General features: G+C 45.8%; 1 protein-coding gene across 1 annotated transcript in view; it reads right to left on the bottom strand.

Moving 5' to 3' along the window:
- The window catches only part of INTU (inturned planar cell polarity protein), a 69,124-nt gene extending 55,472 nt beyond the window's left edge, over positions 1-13,652 (bottom strand). The window contains exons 1-2 of the mRNA XM_027854607.1: positions 13,441-13,652; positions 3,140-3,666 (exon numbers count right to left, since the gene is read on the bottom strand). Of these exons, the coding sequence (XP_027710408.1) occupies positions 3,140-3,666; positions 13,441-13,652 (739 nt within the window). The remainder of the gene's footprint in view (positions 1-3,139; positions 3,667-13,440) is intronic.
- Between the last annotated feature and the right edge of the window lie 451 nt (positions 13,653-14,103).

Below are 14,103 nucleotides of genomic sequence, written 5' to 3'. Positions count from 1 at the left end.
GCCTTCTTCTTACCTGGCTCATGTGATGAAATGGCCCTGGGCCATCCTGGCACTCTGCCTTCCTTGTTCTGTTTCTACGTAATACCCGACCTGGCCTGGCACTGGTGTGAGGATCCACGCTGTTACTTTGTCCCGCTGCTGCCCAGGACGACTGGCCTCTTGTGAGTAAACTCCCTTAAAAACCCAATTAACCTAATTAACCCTAATAAAACCTATTAAGAACTAAGCTGGTATGAGCCCCTCTTTCTTTGTCTGCCACCTGATGATTGGCATAATTGGGGCAGGGCAATCTTCTGTATGAATCACTCCCACTCCGAGGGTCTTCCCTCGCAAATCACCTTGTACTTCATAACTCCTACACGTGGATTTGTGTTTGCTCACTTTATGTTGACTCTGTTACGTGTACCTGTTGTCTCCCTGTTAGCACGCAGGGATTGTCTCATTCTCTGTCCTCGTATCCCCAGTGCCTAGCACAATGTCTGGTACATGGCAGGCACTTAACAAATGCTTGCTGGCTGACAGAGAAATAATTACACCGGGGTTTCTGTCCTCGGGGAGCTCACCAAATACTACAGCGAGTAGGTAAATGTGGTCCCTGATCAATAGAACAGAAATTAGATCATGGCTATGACTACATATATAAAGGTCTGAGATAAGATGAAGGAGAAATCAAATTAACTGCCCAGAAGGCTAACAGGCCGGGAGCAGCCAAAAGAATCAGATGACGGTTAAAAATAATCCCTCGCACTTGGCACGGTTCTCTTGGCACTCTGGGGTTCTGAGGAACTTCACAGTCACCCTTTAAATTTAGCTTTTACTCTAATTTTCACCTCAGCTTTATGTGAATAAGGAAAGGACAGGAAGGACCAGGGCTCAGCTGAGGAGGGAAGAAATGAGTCACAACAGATGGGCTGGCCAAGGTTACACATGGTCAAGCACCATCTTATGCCACAAACATTTGCCTCGCACTATTCATCCATCTGGGGCAGCTAGGTGGCCCAGTGAATGGAGTGCCGGGCCTAGACTCAGGAAGACCTGAGTTCAAATATGGCCGCAGATCCTAGTTGTGCGACCCTGGACCAATCACTAAGCCCTGTTTGCCTCCATTTCCTCATCTGTCAAATGAGCTGGAGAAGGCAATGGCAAACCACTCCAGGATCTTTGCCAAGAAAACCCCAAATGGGGTCATGAAGAGTCGGACATGACTGAAAAATGACTGAACGACAAATTTATTTATTTATTCAACACACACATAGTAAGCCCCTACTCTGTGCAGCCAGGGGAAGGCACAAGACTTTCTCCTTGCCCAGGGCAAGTCTGCGGTTCTGTTGCCCAGACCAAAACCAGGATTCATATTGTTTCTAACCTAAGACCACTTAGTGCCCACTGAATGTTTGCAGCACTACCCCTATGATGCTTGAGGAAGGACTTGATCAAACCCATAGAACTTAGCAGCAGAACCCAAGACAGCACAGACCCAAACAATACAAGACCACGGAGTTCTCTCTAGAATTGCAGAGTTCCTAGCTCCCACACAAAGTTATAAGGCTGGAAGGAGAAAATAAGAAAAGACTCCCATGGGAAAGAATTGACAACAAAGCACAAACCCCAAAGATGAGAATAACTGCAAAAGTGTACGTGAGGACTCAAGGAAAATGAAAAGCCTGGCCGCAGGGTCAATAAGAATGCCCAAAGGAAATGAAGCGAGACTTAGACACAGCCTTATAAATGACATGAAGGTAACAGAGGAAAGAACTGGAAAAGAAATGAAAATGTTTCTTAAAAGGTTGGAAAATGAGCAGATTAATGAATACTCTGCTCGTTGACAGGCTAGGGAATTGTTCAGAAAATGTAATCCGAAAGATTATCTACGGTGGAATTCTAACTTTGCACAGGAGAAGGCCAAAATAGAAACACAGTCCACATGGTTCCCGTTCTTCACTCGTGGCAGTCAGAAGGAACTTTACCAGAGCACATAGAAAAGAAGCAAAAGCCAGAAACCATTGCATATGCAACAAATACTTTCAAATGTCGGGCTTCCTTCCCCCCTGCTTCTGAGGCCGAGTCAATCTGCAAAACTCCTCGCCTTCCTGAGCCTCTCATCTGGAAAAGGCCTCCTTCAGCTTCATGCGGGCAATGGGCCCTCTGCTAGACGCCACGGTGGGCACTCGCAACTTTCGATCCATTAAGGGAGGCAAAAAGACGACCATCACATGTTCTCAGAAGAATCTGTGGATTCTTTCTTTGACTTTGTGATTGGAGGCTTTTTTCCTCCGTAATGAGCATTCTGGAAACTAAGCGATGGATAACACTGCTGCTCTAGGGTGCAGAAAACCACTCTAAGAACTCAGTGTTCTCCCAAGGGCGGATGTCTGATTTAGAAGTATTTCTATTCATAAATTACACATTCTCTATCATCTGGTACCGGGCAAACCTTAAACTTTTCCTGTCTATTAATGGGCTGTTATGGATATAGCTATAGCCAGGCTAAGATTATGGCATCTCCAGACTTGGAGAACTGCATTCCTGATTAAATGGTTTCCTGTGTGACAAATCACATGGAAATATGCCTATATGATCCACACAAATATACACATGTATACATACATGTACACACACATACACAATGCACACACACACACACACACGTACATGCACACATTCCTATGTAGGGTCCCTGATGCCCAATGCCATGCCTCACCATGGTGTGGTGACCCTGGATTCTTACAGTCTTTCCCACAGAAGCTTGACTCTTGGCTCCCTGCACAGTAACAGACCCTTAGTAGTTGTCTGAGGACCAGCCTAGTTGACTTTAGAGAGGTATTTAAACCAGATGACAAAAATTTTGGCTAAGGGTTTGAGCTCTACACTGGCAGAGGCATGAGTGAAACCACAGATCTTCTGAATTACTGGAGCATGAAAACATACCTCATTTGCACACATACTCTCTCTGCCACGCATCCCCAGTTGCTTATTTCTGTGTTTTTATCTCAGACTTGCAGGGGGGTTGACTCCCTGGACCACTGACCATCTCTTCTCCTGGTGCTCCCTGACCCAAGCCCACGGGAACACTCCTGAATGTAGCTCAGGACCGCTAGGACTGCCATCTTGCTCCACATCTGCAGAGAGGGATACTTACCGATCAGCACTTGGCCACTCTTCATGGCTGGGCCTCCTGGGAGTAAGCCGTGTACTACGAGTTTCGCTCTGTTGGCGCCTTCGGCTTTTCTCCTCCATTTAGACTGGTGAATGATTCCCAACAACACTTCCAGAAGCTTGAGATGCTCTTTTGCTTTTATGACTGTTGCGTTTTTGGGGTTTACAAAGACAGATACGTCCTTGTACTGCTGCTGAAGGATGATGCCCATTTTCTGAGTGGGCTGATGCTTTAGGATTGATACTGGTGCACTGCTGTTTTTTTTATTGTAACGCTTTGGCAAAAGTCTTCGGCTTTTCAAAATTTTGGAAAACTTCTTGAGTCTGGGTTCATATTTTCTTCCTTCTCTGAGATAATCCTCATCAAAGATGATTTTATTTTCACTGAACCTCACATGGTTCACAGCCGGCGCTTCTGGGAGGAGACTTTCTTCTTCACTGTCACTCAGCTCTAGATAAAATAGCTCCCCGTATTTCTGCACACTGTCCGACCATTCAGCCTCAAGGTCACTGTGAAAAAGAAGAAAAGATTATACCTGGAGAGCAGCCAACAACAAGACAAACAACTTTTCCAGGTTTTGTCTCAGAATCTTTAAGATTCCATTGTCCCTCAGAATTCTAATTTATTAGAACTAAAGTTTTGTGAGGAACCAGAGAGCGAGAGAAACCACTCCCTTCTAGGAGGTCAAGTGGCCTTTTTCAGTGTCCTTAGTATTCAGCCATTTCATTGAACCAGAGATGAATAAGCATCTCAGGAGGACTTGAGTTCAAATCCTGCCTCAGACACTTACTGGCTGTAGGACCCTAGGCAAGTCACTTAACCTATCTGCTTCAGTTTCCTCAACTGCAAAATGGGGAAAATAACAGCACAGGGTTGTTTGGAGGATCAAATGAGATAATATTTGTAAAGTTCTTAGCACAGCGCCTAGCACATAGCAGGTGCTATTTAAATAGCTATAAATTAGCTATATAATTATATAGAAATGCTATTTCCTTCTTTCCTCCTTTCATCCTGATCTATATCTTACCACTGGACCCAGATGGCTCCGGAGGAGAGAATGAGGCTGAGACTTTGCACAGGCCTCCCTCACTTAAATCCAATTCACTTGCAAGTCATGGCACCATCTTCCTGATGTCATGGTCCTCTTTGAGAACAAAGGACAAGCAACAACCTTCCCCCTATAGAAGTAAGGAGGTCTCTTCCTTTGGACATCAAATATTCATTTGGGGCCATGTCTCCCTTACACTATTCAGCAATACTCTCAGTTTGATTAGATGTTTATTCAAGGCCATGACCCATCAGTTGAACCCTATGAACATTGAGAAATGACTTACGTCTATGAGGTGACAAGGTGATGCAGTGGACCTGGAATCAGAAGACCTGAGCCAGAGTCCTGTCTCAGCCTCAGTTTCCTCATCTACCTAACCAGGTTGCTTGTGAGGATCTAATGAGTTAATACACATAATGTGCTTTTTGAACCTTAAGAAACATGCCATTATGTAAATCCTCTCTGAACCCCGGTTTCCTCATCCATAAAATGTGGTGGTTGAACTAGACGCCTTCCAATGTCCCTTCCAACTTTAAATCTATGGTTCTATGAGCCAGTTTGCATCCACGAGAACGAGACCTATAATTTGCTAGACAACTCTCATAGATGATGGTAGGAAGACAGTAAACCACATATTTCCTAATTCATCATGTGAATCAAAATATCTTTCTGAGAAGTGAAGCAATGAAAAAACATAACTTCTAGAAATACAGGAAAAAAATAATGATTTTATAGCATCAATTTAAGATGAAATCAATCTACTCAAAGCAAAATTTACAAACTGCTTTCCCTTTAATAAAAACTCGATACAGCAAAATCATCCAGGCAGAATCCTCTCAGAAACACAAGCACTAATAGGAGGGCACAAAATGGTATAATTTGTATTCTGATCATTCAACCAACAGAAAATATAGCTACTTTCTGTATCAGCCATTAGCAATTCTACTCAAGCCTGAACAGAAAGGTCAGAATTTTTCTTTAAAACTCTGTTAAAGAAATGAGAGAAAGTAGCAGTTTAGCTGTATTTGCCAACCACAGACTGGCGCAGCTGTCAAGAGACCAGTTTTTTCGACAGTCAGAATGCTAAATTCCAACCTTCCAAGGCCAAAGAGTCCTTGCTGTTTTCCCTTGTCATCACCAACAAATCTTCAGTGATAGAATCTCAGTGGGAGGAGGGGAGGCCCAGTGACTGTCAGGCTAGCCCACACCTGACCACAATCAGCACTAGACAAGAATTCTTCCAGCCCGGAATGGGACCCCTCCAGGAAAGCAAACCTACTTCCCGCCATGGGGAGCTCAGCCTCGGGACAGCTCTAATTGTTCGTGAATTTCTCTTTATATCAAGCCTAAATTTGCTACTCTGCAGCTTCTACTCATTTCTCATAGTTCTTCCCTCCTGGGCCAGGCAAAACAAACCTAACCCTTCTTCTCCATGACAGCCTGAAGACCAATGTTACCCTCTGAACACTTCTCTTTCCCAGGCTGGCTCAACCAGTCCTCATATAGCCGACCTTGAGGCCATTCACCATTTGGACACATTTCCGTTTATCAATGTCCTTCCCAGAATGTAGAGCCCAGAATCAAACACAATATTCTAAGGTAGCATTTATATAGGGAGTCAAGGTTTGCAAAGTGCTTTACAAATATTATCTCATCATATCCTTGAAACAACCCTGGGAGGGAGGTATGGTTATTATCCTCCTTTTTACAGATGAGGAAACTGAGACTGACAGCAGTTAAGTGACTTGCCCAGAGTCACACAGCTAGTAAGTGAGTAAGGCTGGGTTTGAACTCAGGTCTTTCTGATTCCAAGTGCAGCGCTGTGTTATGCACTGAGCCTGCTAGATTTGATCTGATCATAACAGAACACACCAGGACTAGTCCCTCCCTGGTTTAAAACACTTACCTGTTTTGCTTGACTATACATGTTGATAATAGGGGTGCTATTTTTTTCTTGTTTTCTCAATGTAGGGGGAAAGCAGGTGGGAAGGACAGCAGGATCTTTGTTTGAATATAAAATAAAATTCAATTTTAAAGTACAGAAAATGAAAGAGCCACAGGAAGACGGTGACATACAGTAATAAAGAAACAGACTTCTAAGAACGTTCATAGTGTACCTGAAGTCATTCCTCAAGAGCTAAGAATCTCCCTCCCCAAACACTCCCCACCTCAGTGAACCCCTACCATGGTCATTCAAACCCCATTCTCTGTCCTCATCCCCATCCCTATTTACCTAGCCCTTATTCCTACCCCCCTTAACCCAAACTCCTCCCAATTGGTGAGCACCCCCCGCCCCAGTTCCTTGGTTTTTGTCACCACAAATTTTTTTTTCTATAAATATTTTTGTACATCCTTGGTTAGAGTTTGTTTTGCTTAGGACTAATCCCTTCCTTACTCTATTCTCCTTTTTATTCACCCCCCTCTCTCTCTTTCCTATTTTCCTGTTGAGTGGAATGTATTTCTGTATCCAACCATATGTATTTTCTCCTCTTGACTAGCTCGGAGGAGAGTGAGGTCCTTGTATCCATAGATTTCTTGTACACTTGGATCGTGTGAGATAAAGTCTCCCATCCTTCTTCTATCCTTTCCTCTCTTCTTTTAAGATGACCAAAATGTAACAACGCCCCTCCTTGGCCATCTGTCTCATTAGATTTCCTCTATGACCTTGACGACAACTGAGTTTTGAGGGACGCGTGAATCAGCCCTGCCCGTTAGAATATAATCACTTATCCTGGGATATCCTTAAGGGTAGGCTTCCCTTTGTTCTGGGGTTCCTGCCCTGGTTAGTCCACTGTAGGCTTTGGCCCGAGCTGGAGGCTGGCACTGAAGACGCTTGGCATCTGAGCCACACAACTGTTGCCTGGTTGTGCATCTTCTTCCTTCTCACTGCACAGCCCAAGACCCTGGACCACTGCCCTGAGACACAGGGCCCCTCCTCAGGTGGGATTTGTGACCTGAAACCGGGGAGAGAGCCACAGAAGGGCCAGTCCACGTTGTCGCTTTTCGCTGTGGAGCCTAGCTTCTCCCTGCTCTGCGAAGCCTTTCTCGGCTCAGGCTCAATCCCCAGAGCCTGCAGACCTCTCTGTCTGTCTCCCCACATGATTCTCTGTGATTTTTTTCTTTGACAGCACGGCCCTTCTTCTAGCCAAGGTCAACATCTCCATCTGTGCCTTCGACCCTATCTCCTATTTTCTTTGGCAGATCTTCCCTTCAAGCATACCCCTCCCCCTTCTTCCATCTTTCTCCGTCTACTGGTTCCTTCCCTATTGCTCTCAAATGGTCCCAAGTCAGTCCCACCCTTAAAAAAAGCCCTCACTGGGCCCAACCATCCCCTCAGGTTATGGCCCTCTACCTTCCCTTTCTCAGGCAAAATCCTAGCTGCTACACTTGTTTTCTGCACTTCTCCTTTCACTCACTCCAAAATCTTTGAATTCTGGTTTCCAGTTCTTTTGAAACTGCTCTCTCCAGAGTCAGTCTCTGACAGCTATCAGAATCTCTCTCTTTCTTTAAATTATTTTATTTTTATGGAATAAGACAAGTATCTCCATAACATAGTATAACAGAAAAAGATGGATTGCACATGAAACTACAAATCTATTATGTACAACTTGCTATTTCTTTTAAACATATATAAATATATTTCTATATTTCTATATATTATACAAAATATATTAAATATAAATAAATATAAAGTTTTCATGTAAATTTCTTTCCCCCCCTTTTTTCTTCCCTCCCACTCTGCTCTAGAGATGGCTACCATCAGACACATATAGATGTACATGTGTGTGTGTATTTATACACACATATTATATATATATACATATCTGTAAAATTATTCTATACATACTTCTATCACTTCTTTCTCTGGATGCAGACAGCATCTTTCTTCATCCGTCCTTTATTTTTAATTTGTGTATTTTATAATAGACAAAATAAATTATTTACTCAAAGTCATTCTTAAAACTATTGCTGTTGCTGTATACAATGTTCTCTTGGTTCTGCTCATTTCACTCTTTACCATATATATGTATATATACACACACATACACACATACATTCACATACATGTATGTCTTTCCATGCCTTTCTAAGATTATTGACCTCAATAATAATCTCTTAATGATCAAATCCAGTGATCTTTTTCTCAATCCCCATCCTTCCTGAACTCCACGCTGACCCATCTCCTCCTGGATACTCTTGTTTCTCTGCGTTTCTAAGGCCCTTTTTCCTCCCAGTTCTCCTACCTATCTGACCACTCCCACCTTTTCTGTCCCCTTGACTGGCTTACCATCCATAGCAAGCTCATACTTGGAGGTTGCCCTGTCATTGTTGTACCACTGAAACTCAAAAGGATGCCCAGAGTCGACCATAGACGTCCTAGGAAGATTCTGCTTACCCGACACATTTTTACCGGGCTAGCATTTTCGTGATATACAGCTATTTTTAACCAGAAGTTTTCTACTGCTCATGACTTTACTTTTTTTACTTTTTATATAAAAAAACCCTATTTCCTCATAACCGGAGAGACTCTGCTTGTTGGCTCTCTCTACGTGTGAATGAAGATATATTCCTAATAGAATTATCTGTGCCTCCCAACAGTTCTTCACTTTGTGGCACAGTCCCAAGGAGCTTCCCTGACAAAATCCCCTAACCGTGGACGATCCAAGGCTCTGTGCTAGGCCCACCTCTCTCTCAGTGACCCTATCAGTTCCCTAGGTTTTAATTAGTATGCAGATGACTCACAGATTCACATATCTATCCTAAATCTGAGCTCCAGGTCCATTTCATCAATTGCCCACAGGACATTTCCAAATGGATATCCCCAAAGCATCTCAAACTCAACATGGACAAAACCGATCCTCCTTTCTTTCCCTCTGTCAAACATCTCTACCTCTGTGGGAACCATGCTACTTTTCTACACTCTCAGATCCACAACTCCAGTATTACCTCAATTCCTCACTCCAATCAGTCACCACATCTGGGCATCCCTGCCTTCAACACACGTTTACCAACTGACCCCTTCTTTCTACCACAGCCACCATCTTAGTTCAGGCACTCACTGGCTCCCACCTAGACAACTGCAATGGTCTTCCTGTCCAAGGTCTCTTCCCCCTCCAGTCCATCTTTCACACAGTTGACGTGACTTTATGTAAGTGGAAATCTGACTACGCCAGTCCCCTACTCAATAACATCTAGTGGTTCACCATTGCCGCTAACGTAAAATAGAATTTCCTGTTTGTTTTTAAAGCCCTGTAGAACCTGATCTTAATCTGTCTTTCCAGCCTCATTATACATTATTTCCCTTAATGAATGATCAAACCAGACTGGACTTCTCTGTATTATTTACACAGAGCAGTCCATCTCTCATCTCCAGGCCTTTGCACTGGCTGTCCTTGATACCTGGAATACACTTCCTCGCTCACTTCCCATCTCCCAGTATGTTCCATTTTCTTCCTGACAAATCCTTCTATGATTGCCCTCCATCTCCACCTTGTGTCCACACTGTATGTATTTATTTTGTACATACTTATATGTGTACATGTTGTCTCCTCTGATGGATTAGAGGCTCCCTGAAAGCAGGAATTGTTTCATTTTTTTGCCTTTGTATCCCTTAGTCCGTAGCATATTGACTGGCATGCAATAGCTGCTTAATACTTGCTTGCTAATTGACTGACTGCTTGACACCCTCTTTTTCACTCATGCATTTCCCTGCTGACATCCCTCATTCTAGGTGTTAAAAATCTGGTGAATTATTTCCCTCAGATCATAAAGTATTATGAAATGCAAACCTCTTCTACCCATGCCTTCAGCTTTGATGTTGGTTATTTCCACTCCCTGGGTAGTAGGTAGAGTGCTGGACGTGGAGTCAGAAAAAGTGAGTTTGAATCCTGTCTCAGACATTAGCTTTGTGGACATGGGCAAGATGCTTAATTCTCAGGGGCAGCTAGGGGGCGCAGTGGATAGAGCACCGACCCTGGATTCAGGTGGACCTGAGTTCAGACTGAGCTCAGACACATAACACTTACTAGCTGTGTGACCCTGCGCAAGTCACTTAACCCCATTGCTTCACCCCCCCCCCCAAAAGATGCTTAATCCTTCTCAGCTTTGGTTTCTTCATCTGTGAAATGGGGATAATTATAGCCCCTACCTCACAAGGTTGCTCTAAGGATCAAAGGTGATGTTTGCTTTGCAAACCTTAAAACAGTATATAAATGTCAAGATTTACTGTTATTGTTGTTACACGCTGGGTTAGTTTGTTATTCTATAAATCTGGCATGGATATTTAGCGATCGGGGCCATCACATGCCTGTCTACCCTTCAAAAGCTCTGAGAACTGATCATAACATCAACAGACTCAGTTCTCTGAGCTTTAATCCAGATGTCGTCACTAAAGAAACACTGACAGGCAGAGGAAGGCATTCTAGGCTCATCTTAAAATAATTTAAAATTGCTTATTAGCTTCATGCTTGTCTCTGTGGGGAGTGCCCAAGTGCACATAAAGGCACTGCCTCTGCGTTCTTAAAAGTGGGGGGGAAAGCTGATTCATCCACTCCTCCACTTAGTTTGCAATAAAGAAAGAAACACGTGCCTTGATTTGGACCTTTAAGAAGTGGCAGAGACCAGTGATGTTACCGGGCAGTCTTCGTCCACATTTCACGTGCCTGATTAAAACGCAGAAGAGTAAACCGGTGGAGTAGACTAGAAAAGCCAGAAACCGAATCCATCAGAACTGTCACATCCAGTGCTTTGGCAAAGCAGAGCGCCTCAATTCCTGGAGGCAAAACTCCTTTGTTGATACGAACTGTTGGGAAGACCAGAAAGCAGCTGGGTAGAGGGCAGACTCAGGCCCTGTACCTTTCACTATCAGGACCAGCGGAAGAACTTTTATCCAAACAAGGACGGAGGAAATCAGAAAAGACAGAAAGACAGTTCTGACCACATAAAACTGGAAATGGTTTGCGTGATAAAATCAAGGCCTAAATGAGAAGTGAAATGGTAGAGGGGAGACAACATATTCATTAGCTATCACCAACAAAAGTCTGATGTCCAAAGTAATGGGAATTCACACAAATTTAGGACATCGAGAGCCATTCCCCAATAGAGAAGCAATCAAAGGATGTGAATAGTTTTCAAAAGGAGAATTTCAAACTATAAATGACTACATGAGAACCCATTCCCAATCACTGACAGGAAGAGAAATATATTTGCACAGTTAAAACTCAGGTTTCATGTTGCACCCTGATAATTGGCAGTGATAAAAAAGAAGAGAAAAGGATGTTCTAAGAAATTCTAGAGACACGCCTGTCTCCTGGGATGCCGACAGTTCCGGTGTCCTGAGAAATCTGGGCAACGTGTCAGAGCTGGACTACCTCTGTCCAAAAAGTTAGTAAGCCACAATGTAAGGCCACTTGGCTGAGGTTGCAAATGACAGTAAATTGGAATTTCTGGGCCACAGTGACAGCTGGCACTGTGATAAAAACGGCTGGGGCAAGTTCAATGGCCAGGTATCACCTACTCCCTTGGGCTTTTTTTCTAGAGATGAGGATTTTAAAAGGTCCCAGTGTGGTAGAATGGGCCAGAGGACCTGGATTCAAATACTGCTTTTGTTACTTATTCCCTATATGTCCATTGGCAAGTACCCTGGGCTCCACGGGCCTCAGACTCCCCATATGTAAAATGGGGGTTTTGGACAAGAGGAGGATCTTCTGAAGACCCTTCTAGCTTTAACTCTATGATCTTTGGTCCTAAAGCCATTAGAAGACACGAGAGCCAGAAACCACAGCCCCGCATTTCATCTGTTTCAATTGTTAATTTCAAGATGAAAATGATTGTCAAATCGACTACTATAAAACCTAAAATAATTTGATATTCAAGTCAATGCAACAAGCCTCTGTGGAACTTCACCCTCCGCTTGTGGTTCTGCCCTCCAGGTCCCAAAGGCATGAGTCTAATTCCTTCTCCACCACATGGCAGCCCTTCTAATAACTGAAGACACGAGCATGCCCTCTTCACCAGGCTGACTGCTTCCCAGTTCCTTCATGGCCAACAGGGCCTTCCCCATCTTGGCTGCCCTCCTCAGGGCACCCTTCCTGAATCATGGCCTCCAGGAATGAAGAGGAAGCTCTGCCCGGGGCAGAGGACGCGGGGCCATCACCTCCCACTCCTGGAAGCTGTGCCCCATTTAATGCAGCCCAAATTTGCATGTATTGGGTGACGCATCACCCTACCAATCTATTGAGCAAGCAGACCATTAACTCCACCATCCCAATCTCTTTCAGAACCATGGTTGTCTTTATCCACCCCTCCCCATCTTGTATCTAGGAAGTTACCCTGACGTCCTCCCCAGCAAGACTTCGCATTTACCTAGAAAATTACAGGGGGTGGGGTGACAAGCCACGGAGGCTGGGATGCAGACAGAGCTCCCGCACTAAATTCTCCTGCGCTCTTAAAATTCCCTTTTCTGTGAGAGTCTTGCCCTTCCACTCACTCATCACACGACACTGTTTGCAGGATCGTTCACAGTAGCTTCCTTACCTCCCGACAAGGCTGTGAGCAGCAAGAGGGCCGGGAACACATCCCTAAGCTCGTCATCCCCTCCCCAAGCACCCGGCACCCTGCTCTACACACGGCGGGGCCTTGTTCCCTGAGTCACGGAATGCTGCATATCACAGCTGACTCCATGACATTGACATTCTATTTATGCAAATGACAGGGAACACCTCCCACTGGCCGCGGCTCCCCGGGGGCGGGGACTGAAGGTCACGGGGTCTCCCCCAGGTCCAAACCTTAGATCCTGCGCTGGAAACTCTGGGGCTAGCTAGGGAGCCGCGCACATGCGCACTGAGTCAATGCACGCACGACAGCAATCGTGGATTAAGAAATTACTGACATTTAAGTCCTTGCAATTCCAGGGGAGGGGTCGGCTGTCAGGGCCCACTATAGTGAGGGTGCCTGCATCTCGAGGGGGCATACAAGGTGGAAGGACGCCGCCTTGGGAGGTGGAGGATCTAAGTTCGACTGCTGACCGGACCCTCCCTGCATGACCTTAGGGAGTCACCTCAGTATGCTCAGATATAAAATGGGCTGGATGTGGGCTCCTCCCCCTCCCAGACCACCCACGGCCGCCCAAGAAGGCCTTGGAAGGTGCCGCTGCCCCCCCACCCCGCCCCCATCACGTGGTCCTCCTTAGGGCGCGCAGCAGACGCACAGAAATGTCCCTCTTCGCGACCCTTACTCATCGTCGCTGCCGCTGCCGGAGAAGTACGACGAGCCTCGGCTCCCGCCGTCGCCGCTCTCCCCGCTCTCGGCCTCCTCCTCCTCCGGCGAGGCGGGGGCGCCCCCCGGCCGGGCCGCGGCCGCCCCATCCTCCGTGCTCCCCGCGGGCAACGGAGGGGCCTGCCCGTGCAGCCCTTCGGGATGGGCCGCGGAGGTGCTCCCGCCCGACATGTCTGGGAAGCCAGGCCGAGAACGCGGGCCGAGGGCGGGGCCCCGGGCCACGTGGACACAGCCGGCTGTTTCTATTGGCTGCTGTGAGGTCGCCTAGGAGACGGGGAAGCTTCCAGGCTCTGGAGGGAAAGAGGGGAGAGGAGGGAGGGCGGGAGGAGAAGCTAAGGGAGGGAGGAAGAAAAGAGAGAAGAGGAAGGGGGAGGAGAGAAAAAGGAGGGGAGGAGGAGAGGGGAAAAGAGGAAGGAGAGAGACGAAGAAAGGGAAGAGAAGGGGAGGAAGAGAGGAAAGAGGAGGAGGGCAGAGAAGAGGAATGAGGAGGGAGGGGCACAAAAAGTAGGAAGGGGGGGAGGGGGAAGAGAGGAAAGAGGCCAGGGAAGGGAGAAGGTAGAGGGGGAGGAGGAGAGGGGAAAAGGAGGGAGAGGAGAGAGTAGGGGAAGGAGGCAGTGTGATG

This window comes from Vombatus ursinus, unplaced genomic scaffold (assembly GCF_900497805.2).
Source record: "Vombatus ursinus unplaced genomic scaffold, bare-nosed wombat genome assembly UNPS02010461.1, whole genome shotgun sequence".
Classification (NCBI taxonomy): Eukaryota; Metazoa; Chordata; class Mammalia; order Diprotodontia; family Vombatidae; genus Vombatus; species Vombatus ursinus.
The sequence above is the reverse complement of the archived record's forward strand: the minus strand, read 5'-3'. Positions and strand labels throughout refer to the sequence as shown.